Source organism: Pholcus phalangioides, unplaced genomic scaffold (assembly GCF_987345545.1).
Source record: "Pholcus phalangioides strain wild (caught in Gottingen) unplaced genomic scaffold, Ppha-v1.0 ptg000003l_1, whole genome shotgun sequence".
Classification (NCBI taxonomy): Eukaryota; Metazoa; Arthropoda; class Arachnida; order Araneae; family Pholcidae; genus Pholcus; species Pholcus phalangioides.
The window spans coordinates 25075453-25102439 of record NW_028301596.1 but is presented as its reverse complement, the minus strand read 5'-3'; the positions used below and the strand labels follow the sequence as shown (position 1 = coordinate 25102439).

At 35.1% G+C, this 26987-nt stretch overlaps 1 protein-coding gene across 2 annotated transcripts in view; it reads right to left on the bottom strand.

The window, feature by feature from the left end:
* Positions 1–26987, bottom strand: part of Ptpmeg (protein tyrosine phosphatase Meg) — a 595691-nt gene that overhangs the window by 2503 nt on the left and 566201 nt on the right. For both annotated transcript variants that reach the window (XM_089247192.1, XM_089247198.1), the window contains 2 exons: positions 25255–25390; positions 9542–9587 (listed from right to left, as the gene is read on the bottom strand). In XM_089247192.1, the coding sequence (XP_089103318.1) occupies positions 9542–9587; positions 25255–25390 (182 nt within the window). The remainder of the gene's footprint in view (positions 1–9541; positions 9588–25254; positions 25391–26987) is intronic.

The window sequence follows — 26987 nt, the reverse complement described above, 5'->3', positions numbered from 1 at the left end:
AATCTAAAAACAAATATAGCTTTGGAGGAATATTTAAATTTTAACCTTGATTTATGCATAAAAAGAGTTCTTATTCAGTTGAGATTCCAGAGCGATGTGCTAATTTTGGAGGGAGTGAGGCACCATATTTCACCTGAGAAAACTTGCACACATTGCACTTCTGGAGAGTATGAATCGTAGAGACACATCATTATAACCTGCGATAAATATACTGCATTACGAAATACTGTCTTTGGTGATTCTACTCATCTTAACCTAGAAAATATTTTGCATTTTAACGACTACACTACGTGATTTAATACATACAAATTTATTATATCTGCAATGAAATTAAGATCTTTGTGAATAACTTCTTACTGTAATCAATTTCTCATATGTTTTGTATATACAGTCAAACCTTGTTAGTGCGTCACCCAGTTAACACGTCACTCCGCTTACCACTTTTTGGAAGTCCCAATTGTCCTCAGACAGGAATTGACACAGTTATGGCTTACTCTGCTTAACGAGTCACTCCGCTTACTAAATCATATTTTTGCTCTCCCAAGAGTGACTCATTAACGAGGTTAGACAGTATTTTTTTTCTTTATGTCATGTTTAAACTGTCTTTTAGTTTTTTTGCCTTTTCCCCCCAGCCTTTTTTTCCCCCTTAGTTATTTCATTTTATGTTTCATATATAATTTTGTGTTATGAAATATCCTTTTTTTTTTTTTCTGGCCAACCAATGGTTAAAGGCCAGCAGAGAAAATAATAAACTTGATTGATATATTCTGCCTTTTAATTATTCTATCAATATATTTATGAGTACAATAAATAGCAATTATAGTTTAAAAGTTTGATTGACTAATTTTTTTGAAATTGCCAATATTTTTTTCAATTTTGATTTTTAAATATCATTTTCAGAGTACAATGTCTTTACACTACAAAAATATGTTTTATATGTTCACCATTTTGCAGTAAAATTTTAAACGTCTCTATGTTCAAGATATTCGAAAACATGCCGCCGAGAGATCTGAGATTTGTGTGCTAAAAAAATCTTGGAAAACGATAAAATATGGAAATACATTTTCATCTGTGCATTAGATTACTAATAACATTGGACTACGAACAGATTGTATCAAGAAGCACTATTTATCTTTGCATTGAGAAGCTGAGTTTGAAAAAAAAAAAATCAAGAGTTATGTTTGAAATGCTATATGAATGCATACTGATATTGAGCATCCAGAAGTACATAATTTATATAGTTACCCACATTTTGCAGTTATACAAAATATATACTGTGCTGTGTAATATTCAAATACATAATGAAATTGCACAGTATAACTATAGTACACTGCTCCATCATGACATTAGCCATAGAAGAGACATTAGCAACAGAACCAAAAATTTGAAAAACAGATGAGAAATTATGAGCCATATGAAATTTATAATGCTGCTCTCTGAAAAACCTCTAGAAATTTTAATCAGTCTATGAACTTCGAATCATCAAAAATACAGGGAAAAAAAAATTAAACAGTGATCAATTCTTTTTCTTTCAATAGTTTAATGTATATTTTAATTACCAAATGAACAGAGAAAAAATTGAATGCAAAGACAATGAAACAGAATTCAAGTTTCTAATATACATATACGAAAATAGATTCAAAGTCTAGGAAATGAAATTTGAATGTCTTCATTATTATTAATCGTACATATACAGCCGATATGCTTATAACATCTTGACAACGTTTTCTCGTTTATTAAAACTAATTATTTTCATGTCCCCCACATCCTGGAGACGGGCCCCTAAGCTGGGATATTTGACTGGTCCTTCTATAGTACAATTATAGCATGAAAAAAAAATTATGGTAATTGTCCCGGGACTGGAGAATTGTCAGCCCCGCCCTTGTGGGGGCATTGCCCCCTCCAGTGTCAACGATGGAGTTGACTGGTATATATATACATATGAATTGACATCATCATGCTCCCCCCCCCCCCCAGACTTCCAAGTCTATCCCCGCCTATGTGTGGGGGCCATGGTCCCAATTATTCAGTAAGATTTTCTGTTTAAAGCGTTTTCCCATGATGGTTTACGTAAAATTTTATAGGCGATATTTGGTAATTCCACGAAATTAACTTTGAATTGCCCAAAAATGATATACATTTCAGGGTTCATGAAACTATGAAGTACCCAAGAAAGAAACTGAAAAAAGGAATTCAAATTCAGCAAAAGAAATTACCAAAAAATAAATAAATTTCCAAGTCCTTTTAAAATTCCTCAAAATTCTAATAAGTTTAGAAAAGTTATTAGTAACATTCAATAGATCATCCAGGAAATAATTGATTTACAATGGTTAAATTAGAGTCTCAAAATATTAATTTCTTTCAAGTATTGAAAGTTAGTAACATTGTCTCAAGAAAGTTGAGGCATCTCAGCTTCCATCATCACTGCTTGAGGTCCAGTCCACCAGATCTCTCTTGCAATCAAGTCCACGAGAAATTACGTCTGCTGGATTAAGATCAGATGTAACCTGACTCCACTGGGAACTTTAAGTGAGCCTTTGGATACGAGCGACTCGATTGGCCACGAAGGTCTTGAGTTGATGTGGTGGCTTATGTATACATGCAAGAGCTATAGTAGAGTCTGACCAAAGCTTCACTTCGTCTATTTCGAGTTTAAGGGCTGAGAGACACATCTGTGTTAACTGGGCGAGTAGTAGGCAAGCAGAGAGTTCTAGCCGAGGTATAGTCACAGTCTTTATAGGGGATACGTGAGACTTGCTGCACAGAAGACACCTGGTCACCATGTTATCTTGAGAAATGCCCTGAAGATATAGAGCAGCTCCATATGCTGCTTCTGAAGCATCCGCAAAACCATGCAATACTATTTTGACTGGGCAAGTTGTCACAACACATCTCAAAATTTTGATGTCTTCTATCAAGTGAAGAGATGAAACAAATTTATGCCAGTCTTCAGCTAAAGATTTAGGAAGGACTTCATTCCAGCTTATCTTGAGAAGCCAAAGTCTTTGTAGAAAAATCTTTGCTTTTGAAATGACTGGCCTAACTAATCTCAAAGGATCAAAAATATGTGCGATTTCCGAGAGCACTGCTCGTTTGGTGTAACTGGTAGCTATTCTTACGGTAGTCTTGAAAGTAAAAATGCATCAGTTGAAGTACTCCAATTCATGCTTAAAGTTTTGACACTCTTTTATTCAGAATGAGACTTGAATGGATAGACTTAAGAATTCTCGATTTGCAAATCAGGGTGATTCGAGCACCATTTATGAAGAGTCATTCCTTCGTTCAAGAGTAACTCCATCAGCTCTTCTTAAATTTTTCTAGCTTGGGATAGCTCCAATGAGCCAGAAAAACAGTCATCCATATAAAAGTCAGAGATGACTGACGAAGCTAGAGGGAAATTGTCTTTCTCATCTAAAGCTAACTGTTGAAGGGTTCTGGTGGCCAAGTAGGGTGCACATGCTGTACCATATGCCACTGTCTGTAAATCTCGACAGGGTCACTTGAGCTCTCTTTCCAAAAAATTCTTTGCAAGTGAGTTTGAGAGGAGTTCACTTGAATTTGCCTAAACATCTTGCATATATCAGCAGAGAATGCATACAAATGCTTTCGAAATATCAGTATGATGAAAATAGATCTTCTTGGATAACTCCTCCTTTTAGCAGAAAATCATTGAGCGAGTACCCATTGGTAGATTTAGCACTTGCGTTGAAAACAATGCGCAATTTCGTGCTAACATTTTCAGATTTGTATACCCTGTGATGAGGCAAAAAATAATCCGTTGTAATTGTAGAATCCTGATTCGTTGTTTCTACCATGTGGTGCAATTTCCTATATTCATTCATGAAATCACAATACAATTCTTTCATTAATGGATTTCTACCCAACCTTCTCTAAAGTTAGTTTAACCTCAAAGTGGCTAGATCCTTGGAATCCCCCAATGGAATAGAATCCGAAACATTTGATTTCGTAGGCATCTTCACCACATAGCGCCCATCATCCATTATATAATGAGTGGCTCGAAAGTGTTGATCACAACAGTTCAACTCTTCACTCGTGGGTGGTTTGATGTCTTCCACCGACTCAAATTCCCAAAGAGAGTTGATTGAATCATGCAATGCATCCATGGTCAAAAAACAGTTTTGATTTGCATTTCAAAGTGACAGTCTTTTGGAAAGGTGAATGCTGCCCGTAACTAAGTACCCGAAACAACTATCCTGCAACAAAAGTTTGTATCTTCCGGACGAATCCTGTTCGATTTCATTAACTGGAAAAACACCTCTGCCCTAAGCAGCAGTTGAACTTTGTTTGGCTTATGAAAATTGGGGTCTGCCAGAGAAATGTTATTCAGAATATTTATCCATGTAACGTCTAGATATTTAGATGGAGTAACATCTGTTATTTTTGGAACAATTGATTGACACCACTGGTTTTCACCCATGCGATCCGAAATCCGGGCAGAAATCCAAGATTTTACATTGAACGCAAAGTCATTCAACCTACTTATCGGAACACAGACTTTTACTTTTTTCAATTTGAGAAGACTGGTTGCTTCACTAATTATGAAATTCGATTGAGCAGCCGTGTCCAAAATAGCCCTGTGTGGACGTTTTACGTTTTGAGAGTCCCTGACACATACTATGGCAGTGTTTACCAAAACATATTTTTCGAAAGATTTTGCGTCTTCTCGAGTAGCATCAAAAAGAACAGATTGTCCCTTGTTAGGGAAAACGTCACGATCCTTTACCTTTGCTGAACCTACTTCACTGGGCGATTCTTGGAAGTATGGAGTAGGCTTTCTAGACGGCACCCCCCCCCTTCCCTGTACGACAGAGTAGGATGAGTTCCCGATTTATAAATGGAACATTTGAATTTGCTTTTGCACGACACAACCATATGCGACAGACAATTTATGCATAGCTTGTGTTTTTTTTGCTGCACAAAATCTCTCGTTCAATTCTTTGAAATTTAGGGCAGCTATAAACTGTATGTAATTGATCCTTGCATATTATACAATTCTTAGTTTGGAAACTTTGCAATAGATTTTTCTGTTTGGTTGGAACACTCTTGCACAATAAATTGAGCACCTGGCTCCTTTTCTCAAGAAACTGAAGGAATTCATCTAACGTAAGAATTTTCTAACCTCCCAGTCAGCTCAAATTGCATGACAGTATTTTTGTCTAATTTCAGCATAATCAGATTAAATAATATAAGATCTGACAGTTTATCTTTATCAAAATCTAATTGCTTTGGAGCTCTCAAGTTTCTGTTCACAGTGTCTAAGAGATCCTGCAAATCCTTTGCCAACTCGTGTGACATTTTAGGAAAGTTTTGAATGTAAGTGTCGACAAGAATATGACGATTTTCATACCTCTCTGTCAACGCTTTCAACAATGACTGTAACGAATCATCTGAAGTCTCTATGTACTGAGCACGACCTTTGAGACATCAGATAATACAATTTGTGATTGTCACTTGACTGGGGATGACAACTCATAATACTTTGAAAATTATTTTTAAAGCTATTAAAATTGTCTATATCGCCATCGAATGTAGGCAATGAAACTGTCGGCAAAGACAAACCGGTTGGCTTTGAATGTTCGAGATAGTAAAGCTAATGCCGATGAAAAGAATGACTATCGGAATTAGACAATGAAGTAATTTAAGTAATCAAACTTATCTGATTCCTTTCAATCTGCTCTTCCAGTTCCAATAGCTGTCCGTTGATGGCAGGAAGTTCCGCATCTTCGGCTACACCATAGTAGCTGTCACAGAGCTTGGCAACCTCCGGAATTATTTTCCGAAGACTTTCCAACTCCAAGTCCACTTGCGCGAGAAGATGTTGCAGCTGCACGCCAACTCCATCGTTGGGTTCAACTAGCGATTCCAAAAAATGTTCCAACAATGTCAGTTTCGCCTTCAATGACCCGCACTGACGATTCACACTGCCGTAACGCCATTTTCGAAAGTTTGGGATCTCTGGAATCCAGGACCAACATGTATGGAATGAATGTACTGTCGATAGCTCAGGTGTGGATTAAAAAAGCGCAAAAACAACAACGAAACTCTTGCATTAAAGAGAGACACAAAAAACCACCTTCTCGCATGGGCACGTTTATTAGACTGCCTTTTTACACAAGTACATACAATATTTACAAAAAAGAACAAAAAAGGGGAACAAAAACCAAGGCAAAGGTACTCTTTCATCGCTGAGGTTACATACATACGTACGTGGCGTTGTAGAGAGAGGGAGAAAAAACAAATTATAATACGTGTACGGAATAGAAGCAGGTGGCTCTACTGAACACACACACACACATACACATCTAACTTTTGAAGTCTTTCATCATCTTTATCAAATATGCATTGCAATTCGATAACTTTGATCATTTTTCGAATCTTTTATTGTCGTTTTTGCTTAATGTAAATAATAGAAGTAAAGGAATCAAATATTGGGATTCCAAAAAATAAAGGAAAACATTCTGAAACACGTAACACTGTATTTGAAAATGTAGATTAATTTAAAATTAGTACAGTGTATTCTGTTTACCACTTAGAAAGAACCAGGGCTACAACTAAATGCTTGGTCACCCAGGGCAAGCGTGCATTTTGATGCCCCCTTGTAATGTTGAAGGACAGGTTTCAGAATGAAATTTGCGCCCCCTCTCGTCCAGCGCCTGGGGCATGAGACCCGCCTGCTCCCCCCTAGTTGTGGCCCTGTAATTAACTACCTGTAATTAGCAACGTAGCCCACATCCTAAATTTTTGGAACTTTGTGCTCCTAAATGTTTTTATGCATGAACTCTCTGTTCATGAAAGCAAAATATCTCTAATGTTGGTACCTTGTGCACACTATTGGTACCTCCAGACGAGATAGTAACTCTAACAAGAAGGGAAGTTTTCAAGGGGAAAAAATTGCTAGATATCTTTTCTAGTTTCTCTTTTAAATTCGATGCTCTAAGCATGGTTTTTTTTTTTGGTTAATGTAGCCCTGTTATTTCTTTAATAGCAGAAAAAAAAAGCCAGACTTTTTTCAGGAGTAAAGAATGTGACCACCTGCATACACTATTTTCCTGTTTTAAATAAGCTAATGCCATACCTAATAACACTAAAAATGATATTATAGGGCTTCTACCTGACAGCCTCCTTTCACAATCAATAAGAGCTTGGTGGGGGGAAAAATTTCCAAAATTCCCTCCCGCCAAGGGCGTAGCGGGGGGGGGGGGACTTGGGGGTCAGGTCCCCCCCCCAAAATGCGAGAAAATGACCGAAAAAAGGGAAAAAGATGGCCAAATCCATTGTTCTGTGACTTTGATCCCCCCCCCCCCCCGAATGAAATTTCTGGCTACACCCCTGCCTCCCGCTGAAAAAGAAAATGGTTTCTTTTGAAAGATTTGTGGCCCCTGAAATTTAGCAGCCGGTGCGACAGCACCTTTCGCACCCCTCAAGTCCGGCCCTGCATAGATTTTACACGTCACATAAGTAGATTCACAAAAATTTAATACCAATGTGAAATGAGGTGAAAAGCACAAATCTATTAATCTTCTCCATTGGTGTAAAAACTTGATGTACCTAAACATGAAATGGACATTTTTGCTTGTTCTCGTGACAATCGACTCGCTCGATTGCAAGGCCTCCTCATGTTTATTGAGGAACTTGAACAATGCTTGTGGAGATGGAATGCCATCATCCTTCTGAGATATCCTCCACCAGTTCCTCGCCCACGAATCCAGCTTGTTTTTCACTATGTGATGATTGTATCGGCAAATAACCGAAATGCACTGTCCTAGGGTCTCTTAAGACTGAAGACATTAGATCGTTGAATCAGCTAAGCTCAAAATAGCAGTCGATGATTCACTCTGCACTTGTGGAAGACACATCAGTTTTTTTCAATATAGCAAATACAAGCTCGTTTTTGTTCAAATATCTCACTCACGGTATGTCCCAAGAGAGAGCTCTATTCAAAAATTAACATATCAGTCACGGAGAATGATTGGATGAGTTTCAAGGTGTTTTCATTCATTGAACTCTTGAGACATTGGAGCTCTTGTGAATTAGAATCACACCCTTTTTTAATTACCAAAGTGCTGAACAAATCAGAAAAGTCCATTCATTCAACTCACCCGAAAATGTTGGCATCATCAGCTTTGGCAACTTGATCTCGATTCCGCCTCATTGGAATGGAATGAATGAGAATTCTCCAGGTGACTGAGACTTCCCCTTACGATGATTCTTATTACATCTTAACTGTTTGAGTCCCAAGCAGAGGGATCGCGCTGATGAGATTTGATGTTGAGAAAACCCAGTACATTTCGAACATTGTGAAAACTGACGGTGTGTTACCGATTGTTGCAGTCACGTGCTCAGATTTACTGAAGCAAGTACATCACACAACTCCTTTTAATGTAAATAGTACATTTTACAATAGGTAGGATAATACTATAATAATGCAATAATACATTACAAAATAAAATTTTTTATTTCATTGTTATCTTCTCAATAATTTTTATAGAACAAAACTTGAAATATTTATAAATTTACAGTACGCATATGTAATAATACAGATGGATTTTATAAAATAACGAATTACAAATTAACAATATTTTTGTGTTATGAACAAACAATTTAAACTGCAATAAATGTGACGGAGCGATGAGAAAAAGACGAGAATCGCATTACCTAACAAATACAAGATCGCTACAACATCGCTATTGCTCCGATTGGGATTCATCGATGTAAAATAAGCAAAGCCCTATCGTGTTGCTTGGTATTTCTCGACATAAAATAAATTAAGCGCTATCGCGCTGCTTGGGTCTTTTCGTACTCATTTAGAGAAAGCATGGTTGCGCTGTTTGGGATTCTTCGACAGTGTTTTTTCAATATGCCCTGGGACTCAAACGGTTAATACCAAGTGCTCCAGCTATGTAACTCTGTTGGAGAACAACTATGATTCTTCAATGAATTTCTCGACATCTTCGTCCTTGCATTCACCGATGATTGCCACGAATACTTCTAAAGCTGATATCACTCAGCTTTTTAATCTAGACAGCCAACTCATGGGAATCTATTGAAGATACACTCAATAATTTTGATTCCAGTCTTGAAAGGCTTTTCTTTTTATTCCAGCTTGAAGAGACTACAGAGAACAGTGGTTAGAACAGTTGAATAGACTGCGCCTTCATTTCTAACCCATCTCATTAATGGCAGTAAATTGTAATAGAGCCAGAGTTGGTGTTTGGTGTAGTATTAGTCTTGAAAGCGAAGACTTCAAAACACTTTTGTGATGAGATAGCATAGCCATGATACAATTGAAAGCAGTTACTCACTCGATCTCAGTTCATGGAAAGTATTTCTCAGCTCTGTGGAGAGTATTTCTCTTCTCTGGCTCTTGATGGACCAACAATTGATCAAAAATATAAAGCACAGCGAGTGCTCAATTGAAAATAATAATAAAAAACTTTAATGAACACAACAGGTATACTATAAAACTTTCAGCTAAACCGTCTAACTTATTAGTTTCAAGAATGAGAAAATTGGCACTCACCATGGTACACTTTGAGTATAGCTTCACATACAAATTTGTACTGACTCTGCAAAACATGCATTGAAAGTGATTGTAATTATGACAGATAACATGAGCATGAGACATTATAATTTCATATGAGAACAAGGTAAGCAATCGAGTAGGTACACTTTCAGTATAGCACAGAAATTCATGATTTTACAACTTGAAGACACAAAATGTGAATGGACCTCTCCTTTAAAAAATCTTATTAGGGAGTAACTTTTAATATTTTCTCTCACCAGCTTGTTTCTTCTAATTTGGGAGACAGCTGTTTCAGATCTAAACACAAAAAAATTGCTTTATACATTGTAATTATGTAATACATAATTACACAGTGATCATGACCTTCATTTACATACTCATTTATGCCTAAGTAGGGTCGTCTTAAGAGCATCATGGGTCCTGGGCCGAGTAAGTTTTCTGAGGCCCTACCAGGCAAATTCTCAAAAAATTCAATTACTTCTCATTTTTAGAGGCTCCCTCTTCTGTTGAGGCTCCTGTGTCATGCTTGGGTGGGCCCATGTGTTAAGATGGCACTGTGTGTAGGTAAAAATAAGAAATAAACATTAACCACTATTTTGTATTCATCATTATAATCATTCATTTTTGTGGTAATATTTTATAGTTCTCCAAACTAAGTTATCACTAGGGCTCAGTTATTGCCATATTTTGTTTTAATGACAAGTAATATTTTGGGCATTTTCAAGTTATCATCAGTTAAAAGAATTAGAGATTTCCGCTTAGGGGCCGTTCAAGTATTACGTCATCATCGATGGGGGGGGGGGGGAATTTGGAGATAATACTTACGTCATCAACCACCTTTTATGAAAATATGAAATATTTTTAATGGCATCTTACTCGGTGCGCCAAAAACGAGAAAAAGTGCCCTACAGAGCCACATTAGTAACCTCAATGTTTCGCGGATTCAAGTGCTCTGGAAATGTGCCCGGGCTGCTTAAGTGCTCTGGAAATGTGTTCGAGCCGCTTAAGTGCTCTGGAACTGTGTCACGCATCACTTAAATAATCTGAGAATGTACCGCGGGTGACTTGAGTGATGTAGAACCGCACTGGGGGCCAGTTAAGTGCTCTAAAACTATGTCACATGTCACTCAAGGGATCTCTAAATGTGTCACGGATCACTTAAGTGTTATGGAACTGTGTCTCGGGTCATTAAAGTGATCTGAAAATATGCCACGGGACACTTAAGCGATCTGTAAATGTGCCGCTTAGTTCATTTTTACAAAATTAGGTTTGAAGAGGGCAGGCCGCATCAAGTAACTCCCAGGGCCATATTTGGTCCGCGGGCCAAGGAACTTTATGTGATTTATCATTATATGGCTAAGAGGGTGGATCGCAATGAAATTATTAAAGATGAATTTTGAGTTCATAGACTTCAAATAACATTAAAATTAACAGAAATTGATTATAATAACATATAAAGGAATTTTCTTCCGAAATTTCAATTACAAAAAAATTATTATTTTTTCATTAAATAATAAATTTTTGATCGTGGGAAGGGGGCACAGGAGAGCCCCCCATATGCCCTCCCCCTTTGTACGTCTCTGATCCCACCAATATGCGTTAGGTTTCAGAGGGGCAGAGCTGACGAAATTTTGCTGACAAGTGGGGGGGGGGAGGGGGTCAGCGTTTTGCTTACTTTTGCTGACAGGGGGGGTTCAAAAATGGCTAAAAATTTGCTTACATAATACTTGAACGGCCTTTTATAACAATAAAAAAAAATTCTTAAAAACTGCCACCGTCTATCTCAGTAGTGACAACTTGCAGAAAATTTTTGATCAATCACAAGGTTATTTGGATGACTACTTATTGTAACCTTTATCTTTGTAATAAAACTGTCCCATACATAGACTTACTTTTCCTCCCTCCTCAAAGGGCCGTCTTAAGAGCATCATGAGCCCCTGGGCCAAGTGATTTCTGTGAGGCCCTACAAGGCGAATTCTCGAAATTTTCAACCAGAATTAACTTTTGTGATTCCCCTCTTCTCTTGAGGCTCCTGGGCCGTGCCCGGGTGGGTCCATGCCTTAAGACGGCACTGCCTCCTCCTCAAACAGTAAGGATTACAGCTTTGTAATAAAGCGAGCTTCCTTCCATTCCTTCCATGCGTGACAGAACTGCAAGAGGTTCATGATTTAAAGAAAAGAAAAAACTGGTCTTTTATCAAAGAAGGTACTGATAAGCTAATCTATCTAGAGCAGTGTTTTTTTAAGTGGGCAATATAGTCTTCCTGCCTGGGGCGATAGAAAAGTCCATTCGTAGGAGCTAAGGATATAACATAGAATCCTATGGGTTGGCTTGAGTCTGGGGAGATGATTAAAAAATATTCTATAGGGGGCGATGTATGGAACTAAGTTTTGAACAGGTGGCCCTTTTATCCCCATCACCCTTGTGGGGGGCCATGACAGTAGTACAGTAAAACCTCCTCTTAACGGCCACCTCTGAACAATGGAAACATTTTGTTGGAACCAAAAGTGGTCCATATACCCAACATTACAAGACACCTTCACTTTGGACTTAATGGAATATTTTATGAATATTGTGAAATTTATGAAATAGAAAAAATTAATAAGGGTTTTTTTTTTGTTTTACTTTAAAAACATCATAATCTTGCCTCAAGGCCCCACCCCTCGTATACTCCAGTAGAGTAAGAGCAAAAAAATTTCAGGATATAAGAATCAAAACCAAACCTGATTCACAGAGCCCCTACTCAAAAAATTAGAAAAAGTAGGACAGGTGAATACTGCCCTTAGACAACATAATCATAGCATAATGAAAAAAAATCCTAAAAATTTTTTTTTTTAATTTAATTTTTTTTCCCATAGCACTATTTCAGTATCCTATAAGATTTACTCGAGCCAAAGTAAACTCTCTTTGACAATGCACAGCAATTTATGAAGACATATAAGTTTTTCAATAATGACAGTCTTTCAAGACCACTTTCAAAAAGCACGGTGCAAAATGTATAAATTACAATGTAAGTCAAGCTGAACCAGATGGTTTTACTGTGTTGTCCATAATTTTTTTAAATAGTTTTGTTAACATTTCACTATTCAATGCAAGTGTCATCGTTCTTGATAAATGAAGCACTTTCATTTCTAACTCTTTTTCAAGCATAGCAAATATTGTTTATACCACTGCACACATATGCCCTAAAAATACAGAAGACAACTGAATGCTATTGGGTAGCATCAGAATCACCAAACCTATAATAGGCCTATGTATCCAACGACTTTGTTAATTGTTGTTTCACTTATACACAAAATGTGCACCATAATTTTGAATGATGAATGTTAGTTATTGTTCAAGACCATGAAGTAGTAAATACTAAATTATTTTTTCAATCCAGACAGAAGTTTTTAATGCCTACTGTAGTGGTTGAAACCTCAAACTAAGCAAAAGAAAAATTAATAAACCAAATGGTCCACATACACCCCCTTTGAAATAACTTGAAAAGTGATACAATTTCCTTCTGTGGAGGAATCATTAGTTGCAATCTTGTATTATTTGGCAATATATTGATGATTCCCTCTTCCATAAATGTTCTAATTACATTTATTACATAAATGTTGTTGATGGGATTTGGTAAAACAAGTAGGAGAAAACCTAAATATTAAGACAGTTTACCAAAATTAGGACAAGTGGGAGCCCCGAGTCTGCAATGAAAGCAGCTATGCAGTTGTGTCAGCATCATCATGGACTTCCATAGAAAGGACCTGGTTTGAATCCCAGTGAAGTTAATTTTCTTCGGTTTTCCAACTTCAAGGAAGGAATGCAAGCCAATCTTTTATTTAAGAAAGTCTCCCCAAAGAGAGCAATAAGGCCTACAAGATTAAAAAAATCTATGGATGACACAACAAGCAAAAAAGAATAACACACTGAGTTGTCTGCTTCTAAATTTGGAAGGTAGATGGCAGCACTTGACAAGCAACACAAAAGACACTCTTCTCCGAAAAAACTTAACCTTAGGTTCACAATACATGCACACCCATTTTCACATGAGCCCATTCATTGTAAATTCCATAGAGGAATATGGACAAAGTATGTGTGTTGTTTAATAGTCTGTAACGAAAAGAAAATTTGTCACCTTTTTGATAGATGTCGTAAATTCTTATCCCTTTCATAACTGACAATAAACATGATTATGCTGATCTGAGTCCTTGAATGATGTTTCTTAGAAATAAGCTACTATACAATGGTCGCTCAATTAAAATTTGATAACAGATGTAGATGTTTAAAACTAGAACAATAACATTTTTGACATTAAATGTGGCTAGTCACTTACTGGAAACAAACTTGCAGCTTACAACTGATTGGAAAATGTTCCGAACCAGAGCAACAGTAGAGACCGGTTTTCAGGGCTCCCACTCATCCTACTTTTCCTACTTTTTGGTAAAATGTCCTACTTTCTAGTTTTTGTCCTACTTTTCCTACTTTTTTATCAAAACCTATCGACAAAATTTGTGTAATTGATTTTAATTGAGCAGGAAATTATTGATATATTGCCAAATATTACAAATGTTGGAGAATGCAATTAATGATTCTGCCAAAGGAGAAATTGTATCATTTTTAAGGTAATTTAGAGGTGGGGGGGGGGTATGTGGACCATTTGATTGATTAATTTTTCATTTGCTTAGTTTGAGGGTTCAACAAGTATAGTAGTCATTAAAAACTTCTGTCTGGATGGAAAAATAATTTTGTATTTATTATATTCGTGGTCTTGGACAGTAATTTTCATCATTCAAAATTATGGTGCAAATAGGTGAAACAACAGTTTGCATTTCAAAGCAGTTGGATTCATAGGCCTATTCTAGGTTTGGTGATTCTGATGCTACCCAATAGCATTCAGTTGTCTTCTGTATTTTTAAGGCATGAACAGGCATAAACAATATTTACAATGCTCAGCAAAGAGCTAGAAATGGAAGTGCTTCATTTGTCAAAAATGATTACACTGGCATTGAATAGTAAAATGTGAACAAAACAGAAAAATTTAAAAAATGATGAGCAGCGCAATAAAACTATCTGGTTCACCTTGCCTTATATACGTCGGATCTTCTAATTTACACATTTTTTGCATTGTGCTTTCGAAAGTGGTCACGAAGATGCGTCCTTCTTAAAAAATGTACGTCTTCGATATTTGCTGTGCCTTGTCGAAGAGAGTTGACAAGCTCATCACTTTGGAAGACTCCAAAAAAGAATGTAATATGTATGAGGAGAGACAGCAAAGAATTATCTGTGGTTGCTAGTGCACTGTTTTGGCCAAAAATTGGTTTTGTAACCAAGTCATATGTCATTTTGTTTTAGCTTGACCGAAATAGTGCTAGGGAAAAAAAAAAAGTTAATTCAAAATTAAATTTTTTTTTTAAATTATTTAAAAGTTTTTTTTGCAAAAAAAATTATTTTTTTTACAGATTTTTTTCCATTATGCTATGATTATGTTGTCTCTAAGGGGGTTATCCTCCAAACTTTTTACTCTTGCGTTTTCCTACTTTTTCTAATTTTTTGAGTGGGAGCTCTGCAGTTTTCATAATCTACCAGCTACTGGAGCGTTAGTGACTCAAATGGTGAAACTCAGCCACATCGCCGTCACATCAATTCAACTGCAGCTGAAATTCCAGCACCTGTGGAGCAGTATTGTTTATTCATACTGATAGGCCCCACTGGACAAAGTGTGATGGTGGATGCTAGCATCCGAATCCCACAAGTTTTACACAGTGTGAAAGAACCTCCGAAGAGAATCCACTCTGATTGATAGTCATCAAGTAATGAACAACGATCCAAGGGAAAAAAAAGGTATATATATATATATATATAGAAAAAGTTACACATAATACCTTCACCACTGATAATTTTTACAGACTCTTTGTAAATGCCTGTTTGGAGGGGAAAAAATTTCTTTGACTCGTAAGGGCCCCCAGTAGCACAATGGTATTATCAGGGCATCAGATCGACGTTGAATGAATACCGAGTGTCGGAAAAAGGTAGAAAATTTCTACGTGTCCGATACCGAACGGTATAGTAAAAGTTATGTATTCACTCAATACACGCCAAAATATCTTAATTTTTTTTTCTAAAACAGTTTTACTCTCATTTTTACAGCATTTCGTTTCGCAAGAGAATATTTGATACGATAATTAGTTTCTTTTGAAATAACCCAAACTTTTTGCCCATCATAACGTCACACTTGCCATTTATAATGACAAACAATAACCAATAACGATATAAGATGCTACGCGTTCCCCCTCCTGTCTTCCTTGTCAGTGAGCGTCAACAAAGAAGACAGCCATTTTTGAAGAGGAAAAGTATGTCGTTAGTTACAAGCTGTGAAGGCAGGCGATTTTATTGTTTTTAAATAAATTTTAATGTTAAAAATAAGTAGTAAGAGCTTCTGCATTAATTTTCATTAAAAAAAAGCCATGTTTTGAAAAATTTAGAGTGAAAATTAATTATCAAATAATATTTTTAGCATAGACAATTCCTACAAACTGGAAATTAGTTTATCAAATGAACAAAACATTGCTTTAAATCTTGACCTCTACACGAGATCAAGATTTAAAGCAAGATCTGAGTATATTCTTGTATGTGCACACACAGTGGCGTCGGAGCCGGGGGTGCTGTGGGTGCTCGAGCACCCACGCAAGTTTGTAGAACGGGTTCTAGCACCCACAGAATTGATTCTAAAATCGAAATTTCCTGCATGAATCTCAAGACGGGCATCCACAGGTTCGAAACACTTCCGACGCTCCTGTGCACACACACAGTTTGTAATTTTTTTACTACATTTTGAGTCATTTTCATTCTATAAAACTAAATTCGTTTGGCTAAGAAAAAGCCAGTGAATTTTGGTCACTTTTCAGAAAGTCCAAATCAATCCAGAAATAAATTTTTTTTGACATGAAGCTCAAGATTAACACCCGCTGATGCAAAACATTTCCAAATCCAGTGCAAATGTATCAGTAGCTATTATTTTTTGTGGTATTCATGTGATTGGTCTATAAGATTATTTTGATGTTAAAGAATATGCATTTTTCACACCATAGGCATAAAGTTATCAAAGATATTGGTGGGACACCAGCTCAACATTTCAATATATACCTATTTAAAATTATCAAGATTTCGTAAAATATTGTTGGGAGAGGGGCTTGAGCCAGTGAAAAGTTGCACCTGTGATTCATACTCATAAAATATATTTCTCTAATGTAGGCTACTATCAAAATATTCTTAATAGTCAATAAATTAAAAGAAATGTATTTTCAATGTTTTATAGGTTTTGTCTGAAACATAGAAGATTGCTGAAATTTTTTGCTGGCATGAAACACCCAATTCCATCTGCAATAAAAAGTATTGTCTTATTCACCACAGCTATATTAAAAAAAATTATCAGTATTTGAAAATATTTCTTTAAGAACTTGTATATGGAGCAATATTAAATCATGTCTAATAATTCTATTTGTGCTTGCTTTATCTTTGCTCTCTCCAATTTAATCCCCAGAAAACTCGAACCAGTTTTATTTGAACAGGTCATAAAATGCATTTATTGGTGATGTGTTCAAATGGCCTGAATTTCTAGGATCCTGTATGTATATAATGTGAGGTAAGTACACCAGTAATAGGCTTCCTTTTTCAAGTTTTAAAAAATATATTTCAAAAGTTATGAGAGAACTCTGTAGCCTTTTTGTACCATATAGCAAGACATATTCTTTCAGTTGCCGTTTGGTGTCCAAGCTGGTTTTGAAAAAAAAAAACCAAGCTGGAAAAGGATGCCAATAATCAGTTCCAACAATATTGCCAACAATAATTTCATAATATGCCAACAATAATTTCATACTATCATATTCTAAATACAAAATCGATTGTGCTTAAAACACATTAAACAAATTGCATATGAAGTCAAAAGGGTGGCCTAGTCTACGGTCAATCATTTGCACATTATTCAAATTGTATGACATGTGACATTGCAATCAGGCCTACAAATTTTGCTAGAGTGGTATCCTTCTCTGAGAACAATCTTAAATACCGTATATACTAGTGTATAAGCCGAGCCCCCCACTTCAGGACCACCAAAATCGCAATAAATTGAAAACCCGTGTATAAGCCGACCCCAGAAAATCCATACATTTCAGAGAAAAAATAATTCTTATATTTTCATGCAAAATTAATAGTTTACGGAAATTTACAATAGAAAACGAATCAAACTTTTTAATACGTTTCTTCTGAGTCTCCAAGCTCACCGTAATCCATCAGATCATTATGGGGGTGCGGCATCTTCGTTTTCATCTTTATCTGGGCTGCCATTGACACTTTCAAAGAAGATACAGTCTTCAGTTCAGTCCATCGCATTGCAGATGCAACACTTTTTGAAGGATCGGATGATAATTTCGGTGGACACAGAATTCCACGCCTCATGTACCCATTGGCACATTAGGCCAATTTCAGGTTTCTTCAAGGGACCGCTTTTTGTAGTTTCTTTATTATTGGAACTCATCCATTCGATCCACAAATTCCTCAAATAATCTTTGGAAGGCTTGTTGATGCTCACATAAGGTTTTACAATCGACATTAGTCCACCTGGTATCAAAGCCAATGATGTTTTCAGTTTCTTTGCCTCGTCTTTGACATTATCAGAGTTTTGAACATATCCCATACCAATAATGCCGGTTTCTTGAACACTGCTACAAAAATGACTACTGATTGTGGGGGTCGAAATTTTCTCATCAAAAACTGACCCGAGTATAAGCCGACCCCCTCCCCCCCACTTGAGGAACGAATTTTTCCACAAAAAAACTCGGCTTATACACGAGTATATATGGTACATTTTTGCCTTCAAACATACTATATCTTTTAAGAGAATTCTTTTCTATCCACATATGCAGATATTAAGACAAAATGAATTAGACTAAATTCCTGCAGAAGCAACTTCTCTCAAATGCTTAAATATAAAATAAAAAATGAAGCTTAGAAAACAGAACAAGCAAGAATTGGAAAAGAAAATAAGAATAAATAAGAATAAACCAACTCAAAATAAAAATTAAAGTAGTTTCATGTGTTTGTGTCACTTTTAAATGTAAAAAAAAAGAAAAGCTCTTAAAAATACATATAATTATACGCGTTTCAAAAAATAAAAAAAAACCCAATTGTTCAAGGTTTGAGATTGACAGGAAATAATAGGTGTTTTGTTCAAGTATATGTAGATAGCCCAGCAATTTTTTTGAAAGATGTCGTTTTTTGCCTACTCCTTATCTACTCAAATATAATTCTTTGATAATAATATGGCAGAGACTTTTCAAGTTAGAGTATACAGGTAAGAGGAATAAGTAAATTATGTCTGTGTTCTCACATAATATTAATGTAATTATTGGGTAAGCAGCTTTTTAAATCTTGTTTTTCTTTTTAGCTGAATAAGTGTTTTTGTTTTTTCATGTAATTTCTTGAGAGGTAAGTGTATAATTGTAATGCATATTTTCAGAGGTTGCATTTTGATCTGTAGTCATCAGTTGGTTAAAACTCAATAGATGCAATATTTTTAATTTTTTTTTGGTTTGTGTGATCTTTTGGAAAACTGTTAAGGATATATAACTCACTTTCTTTTGTGTTAAGTGTCTTGTGTCAAAAACAACGTCTATATCCCAGGTACACATTTCAACCGAACATCATTTGCTCATTTAAAATTTTTATCTCTTCCTGAACTCACATGGTTCCAGTCCTATGGTCACAATTTCTATCTACCATGTCATTCTCAAACGACTTGTGTTAATTTAATCCACTTTTATTTTGGTTATTTCATGTCATTCTCAAGTATTCGATGCTCCCAATGCATATTGTATGGGTCGTGTGATGAAATCATACTGACATATTGTTACACCAAAGTTTTTTTTCTCTTTAAGTTAATACATTGTTCCTATATTGTGTCATCGGGTTGACATTCCAACTTTTGATTTGTCCTGTACTGTAAGTGTTTAGATAGTTTTGACACAGATTAACTTCCATTCTAGGTCAATAAGATTGTAAGTGTTCTGTTGGCGAAGTTTCGTTTGTTGTTTATATTTTGTTTCCTATTTTAGTACTTTTGCGTATCAATTTTGTGATAATGGCAATTTTATTTCTAGTTCAAGGACTTACCTTCATGGTTGCATGATATATTTATATATATCTCCAGGTCATGTCGTCACTTATGTATAATTTTCTTTACAGTTGCTGGTTGAAGTTATATCGATTTAATATCAAGTCAAAAGCTTAGGTGGACTCTTTAAAGCACAGTAGCTGATGTATCAGTTTCTTAATGTTCTTTTTGTTGACTTCATTTCAAAAAAAAGTTCCCTTTCGTCAAATTTTTTTCCCTGTACTCAACAGTATTATGTTATGCTGCAAATGACATAACAATTTTATGTGAATTTAAATTTATTTTGATGAGTATATTAACTTATGTTGTTACTCAACATTTTTCAGTTTTCCAAATATCAATTTTATTTGCTTAAATAATGGGAGTTGAAATTTTAAATTTTGCATTCACATTTTTTTTTCTTGTTGTCCTTTGTCTCTAATCTAACATGTTGTAAAATCTTGAATTTTGTGCTGAAATCTTCGGCAAGTGGCGAGTTATAGTTATACTTACGATGCAGAATTTAATTTCCCACACTGTGATGTACTTGCTTTTCATGTGAAATGTTTTATTTTATTTATATCTTAAATTTTGTGTCATTTGTAAATATTCTTTTTTTCTCTGATTTTGAAACGCCATTTTTTTTCTCTCTTTCTCTCCGTGTCCTTCCCAATAAGGGGGAATTTTTATTCCTCATGCCATTTTTTTCTTTTTTTAAAGATAGGTAGATAGGTTCTCTGAATTGGTGAGGACATAGGAGACTCCCACGTCACCTCCAATCGGCATGCCTGATCCGGAAATCTCCCAACTTTCATCACCGTAGCTGGACACTTCTTCCATTTTTCTTGACCCGGCCGGTCACGCATTGGTGGGGATGGTTCCCCCCTTTTTGCACCATTTAGCTTCCCTGGGAAAACGCCTCCTCAGTGGAGAAAACGTTTAGATATGGGTATCGAAAAATTTATTCATAGGCGAATCCCATCTCTCACTGTCATTTTTTTTTACATCATCTCTTCTCACAATCACCTCACACAGTTTTTGAGACTTTTTATACTTCTTATCTCGTATCATTTGAATAATCTGTTTTTACCGCCTTAAAGTAAAAGCACCTCTTGTCCATCATCATAATTGATAATTGTTATATTGTGTATGGGTCATTCACAAAAAAACTGTACAAACTGCTTCCGAGACTTTGTAATTTTTTTTACAAAATTTCAGAGCACTCTGGCGATAATTTTAATTTTTTTTCTAGTTCTTCATTTGATTCTCTGTCATGCAGTGTTTCTTAATTTGTTTCAGATATCATCTAATTTTTTTTTAAACCATTGTAGCGAAACGTCAAAATCTGCCTGTCCCAGCTCAAAAAAGTGTTAAATAAAGAGACTTGGTGAAAATCAAAAAAAATTTTTTTTCAGAAAACTTGGAATCACATTTTACGTGTGTCATAGATGAATAAAACTGACAATAAAATTTTGAGAAAAATTTGTTTTTCTTATGAAAAACAATTTTTTTGTTCATGTCCCGAAGTTTTTCCCATTTTAAAATGTCCACTCTATTACGGTCATTTGGGAAATATATTTTTATTCCAGACTAAATCTGATAACACTTTTGAGCTCATTGAAAGGTTTACTTTTAATGCTTGATCAACAATTTTGATTTGACTTTTGCAAAATGACTTAATATTCATTTTATGTCTTTAGTACCAGATTTTTCTGTCAGATGTCCACTCTGTTACGTCATTATCATAAATAATTAATTTTTTTCATCTATATCAGCATTGTCCACTCTGTTACATCTTCCAAAAACTCAACCAACGCAACAGAATGGAAACTATGATTTAAAGTAAAGTTTTCTTAGTTAAGAGGTTTGAAGTTTTAATAAGTTATGTATTAAATTTAAACCCTTTACCACATTCTTCCCCATTATATTTTTTTAAGTTAAATTCGAAAATTAAATAGTACAGATTGTCAAAATCACTGCCAGGCACAGATCCAGGGACATGTGGCATTTTAGTATGAATAAAAGTCGTTATATGACAATAAATTCTGTATTTTATGCGACAGAACAATTATTTCCCTGTAAATTATTTTTGTTTCCTGGCTCTACCCCCACCCCGAAGTCTCACTGGATATACCCTGGATCACTAATGTGAAAGACATAAATGCAAGATTTTATGCCAACATAAAATTACCATTCAATTTCAACAAAACCTTTTGAAGTAAAAGAGTTAGAAATAGGGAAACATGCTCATGTTGGCAGCACATTAATTTGAAATATAAATTGATTGCACTATATAAACTGAGATTAATCCAAACAAAATCTTCTGAAATCATAGTTGATGATATTGCGTGTAGCAGAGAGTCTAAATCCTCTATGTATGGCAAGTGTTTGAATTGTCATGACAAGATAGTATCTATGAATGAAATTTCTAAATCGTTGGATGAGATAGCACTGTACAGTACAGTGTAAAGAGTGGCAGTGCAAACAAGAAAAAGTGGAAAAGAATGGCAAAATGACAGAAGTTACAAGAATAACAAAAAAGCGGAGATTGTGGAACCTAACAGACTTAATGTTTTCCAAAAAGAAATGAAATTGTTCAAGAAACACATTTTTAACATCCAACACCAATATAGAGCATACCAAATGTGCATTAGAAATATACAAAAACATGAAGCTTTTCTTCATATGTATTTTAGTGAAAATTATAATTGCAAATTATCTGAAGAAGTGCAAAAGTCATCATTTCAGTGGGTCAAGAAATCAAGTATGTCTTCATACCTGTGTGCTGTATGTTGTGGAATGTGAGAAGCTAATTTCGTTCTGCTCAGTGTCGAATTTTGAGCATGGACCTTCATCTATTTGGGCTCATTTGGAACCGATTTTTAAAGTCATGAAAGAATATGAAATAAATGTGGTTCACCTTTTTCTGATGGACCTTGTACTCAGTACAAACAAAAGAAACATTTTTACTTATTGGACAAATAGGTCACAAAATATTTCAAGTAGTGTACTTAGAATTTTTGTGAAGCAAACCATGGAAAAGGAGCAGTTGATGGTGTTGGTGCTGTATTGAAAAGGACAGCTGATAGATTGGTTGCAATGGTGGTAATGACATATCAGATGCCACTCAGTTTTTCACAATTCTCAAAGATGCCACCAATGTAAAATTGTACGAAATCAAAAATGAAGAAATAAAAGGTATAAAAAAAATTATCCCAAATGATATATACTTGTGCTGAAAGGCACTATGGCAGTCCACCAAATAGTAGTAACTGGCAATGGATTGCAGCAATACAGAGATGTTTCTTGCTTTTGTGAAAGAAATACTAATCTCTGTGAATGCTACAAAAAGAAAACTTACTCTTGCCAAAGAAGTATAAAACTGGAAGTTCAACAAGCGATTTCAGAGTTGGAATCGCAGAAAAATGACATTCAAAAAATAGTGGAAACTATGCCATCGACTCCAAAGGAAATAGCAATGAAGAAATGTCAACTGGTCTAATTATAGCAGGTGTTCATATGCTTACGCTCGTGAAATTTGATTCTGGTGGTGTATATAAATCTACATTGTTGTAGCCCAAAATGACATTGAAGATGATGGGGAGGTCAAAGTTTTGTGCCTCAAAACTATGAATGATGCTAGGAAGCTGTTCAGAGCTGATGACAAAGATATCTCTTACATCCACTTTGACCAGATTTTAAAAATTTCGCCAGAGCCAAAATTCAGCCAAAAAAACAGGGCGCGTGTTTTTGAATTTCTTCACAACGTAGATGTTTTTCAGATGTCATAGAGGAGTCTCTGGGATACTTTTCATATTGTCTATATAATTGCTGAAAAATAAAATTGTATTTAGAATAATTGTGATTGCTTAATCTAAGTTAAACATTTCTGTCCACTCTCTTTCAATGGTGTCTTACTCGGTTACGAGAAGCATTTTTGCAGTTCACAGGCAAAAAAATTAAAAAGCACTTCAAACTAAGAGGTTAAGTTATAAGTTATCAACCCATCGTCTTCCAGAAAAAAAAAATTTAAGTAGTTGAAAAAATGTAAAAAATAAACTTTTTTATGCACTATTTCGAAAATATCACGGAAAATAATCAAAACAACAGAAAATTTTTTTCAGCCTATGTGTAAGAAATAAGCTGATTTCATTATTTTAAGGGGTAAAAACAGAAGAAATAATATTTATTTTTTTTACAGCGATATTTATTTTAACAGAGTGGATGAAATCCATCATTTTCTGTCATAAAACCCAAAAAATAAAATATTACAAAATAAAAATGAAAAATATTTATGAAATATTAAACTTCAAGTCATTGGCTATAATTTGAGATCAATTTTATTTCGAAAATTCAATTTTGAATTTTTCATCTCAAAAATGTGGAATGCACACTTTTTTATGGGAATGACCCGTATATGTATTGTATTTTTTCCTTCGTAGTAGTATAATTAAAACCTAATGTTAAGAAATAACTATGTATAAAGCAAAAAATCAATGTGTAATTTTTATTAATCATTTTTGTTTAACTATTTTGAATTCTTTTACAGCGAGACGACCTGCTCCAGGGTTATTGTCAGGTCAGTGACCTGCACAATGCGTATGTCCACTTTTTTGATCACTAGCCAAATTAAATCTTTTTTTGTTTTTATATTCTCATGGTTGTGGTTTCAATTTGCGACACTCTCTGTAAAAAGAGTATATTTTTTCCTAATTAATAAAACTGATTAACATTGTTTCCTGCGATTAACATTGTTTCCTGCAATTAACATTTTAATATCCAAAGTCATAGACCTACACATTGTACAGCAGTGTTTTTCAACGGACCTCTCCACGGGATCATTTTCATTTAATATTATTGCATGAAAGACACATTTAGTGTTGTGAAATTATAATTTATTACTTAATTTTTTTTTTATATGCAATTAAAAAAAAGCAACAAATTTTGAATTTCACGAGGAGCCAGCATCAAAATTGTTCTTTGCATGGTGGTCTTGACCTTCACAAAAGAGGGTCCACTACATCAAAAAAATTGGGAAACACTGCTGTACAGTACAAATACGCACACTTTCAAAATGACCAAAACATAAACGTGAAAAAACATCGGATGAGTAATTACAAAAAATATTTTATCATTGATAAATAATTACACAAACGTGAAACGGTAATATTGTAATGCATTAATGTATTACTGTTTTTAAACTAGGACAGATAGTCTACTGTACAAGTGTTTTGGAGTATGAGCATGTTTATATGGAAAGAATTATGCTCTCAAACCGAAGTTCTGCTGTATTTATTTGTGTAGTAAAGCTCGAGAATTCTGATCCTCATAAATGTCTTGCTCAAGGAATAAATTTTTTTTGTTGCTACTCTGATGGCATTGTCAATGACATTTCATATTTGCAAAATATGTTTAATAATGAGTTTTAATGGGATTTCAGCATTTTATTCTTATTGTTTATAATCATCTCATCTACATCTAACCCCCATAAACCACAATTTATCATTTCACACTGCTGTTTAAAATAATTGATGTAAAAAATACAACAAAAATGTGTAACTAGAAAAGAAGCTCTTACAGCAGTTTGAATCAGCATTGCTCTTTGATCCCTCATGGTCTTCACAATATCTAAAGGATAGATGGGCTCATTTGCTTCAATAAGGCACATGGCTGTCTCCATAAGTATCAGAACTCCAGTTCGTCCAATTCCAGCACTTGAGTAAAACACAAGATTCAAAATCATCAGAGTACATTTACAAAAAAAATACTTTTGGATAAATGTAATAAAGAAGATTAAACCGAAATAAATATTATTCATTAGTAAAGCAATATGAAAATTTAATAACAGAAGAGGAGTAATTTAATAACAGAAGAGGAGTAATTTAATAACAGAAGAGGAGTAATTTAATAACAGAAGAGGAGTAATTTAATAACAGAAGAGGAGTAATTTAATAACAGGAGTATGACACAATGCATAATGTTTTGTCCAAGTCTAATCCAATGAGTCTGTGTGAATTATCATAAAAATGATTATCCTATACATTTTAGAATATAGCAGGCTTAGTTTAATTAATTCTTAGAGCAGGCTGCTCTAAAGGGAGAAAAAGCCAATTTTGCATAACTTAGTGATTGAACTCTCTTCTGGACTATGAGGGAATGGCGGTTCGATTCCCCGCAAAAGCATGTTAAATTTCTTTTAGAAATTATCTCATGTTTGGTATTTTTAAATCTGCTAATCGAAATCCATCATTTTAGACTCTGACAATCGAAACAAAATTTCAGGAGATTTACAACCACTGAGACCGCTCCATCCATCAAGTCCATCCAGAGAATTTAATTCAGGTCTGAAAGGGTAAAAAGTACACAAGCCACTGCTTTATTAAGCTGAGCAAATGCACTGGTTCCTTGGTCAGAGCCCATACCTTATAAGTTCAGGCCCTGTGGAAATATGAATTTTTGGAGGCCCCTTTACATATAGTTTCTTTGAAGGCAGAGGCTAATGCAGGGGGAGAGGGCCATGCTAGCCTCATGTTTAAATACAAAAAGCAGTGAGTTTGGGAGCCCTAAAATTTAGGGTGCCCTGAGCACATATCTCATTTGCCAATACAAGAAACCAGCTCTGTCTTTGGGAGAAATTAAATACACCCAGCTTTCCTTCTTTTTCCTTTTCCACCCAAGCACAAACTGATCATGACCTGAAGAATAGGTATTCAACACCTTCCAAATGACTCTTTATGCTGCTGAGCATATATCAGCATTTATCACTAACCTTTAATACGCAGTACAAGTAACCAGAGCACTCCTGCGCACATCAATCTATTTTCATCGAGCACACTTTCATTCATAGGCAGATACAGCAGGGCAAAGGAGACGTTCAGTGAAAAAGTTGTATTAAAGAAAAAGTAAAGTTGGAATTTGTCCCCTCTTCCTGTTCACTATACACACCTTTGGTAAATCCCTCCTCCCATTTGAGGAGCCTGTATCGGCTTATGCCTATGATCATAGGCATCAGTTCACTGTCCCCCAAAACTGACTTCAGCTCATCATATTACTGCAGGTGTTTCTCTACGTAATGTGATCAGTCAATTTCTGCCTCATAAATGCACATGCTTGAGGTTGCAGACATTATATTTTCCCTTGACATAGGTTAGCCAGATCATGTGACTGTCAACCAGGACATTTTAGAAAAAAATTGCAGAGGGCATCAAATTGCAAGGCATTGGCTTATATTGGCAATAAACAAATTGACATTGGCAATAAAGTCTGGACCTCGCATGGTTTAGTTCACTGTCAAATTGCAAATTTAAAATA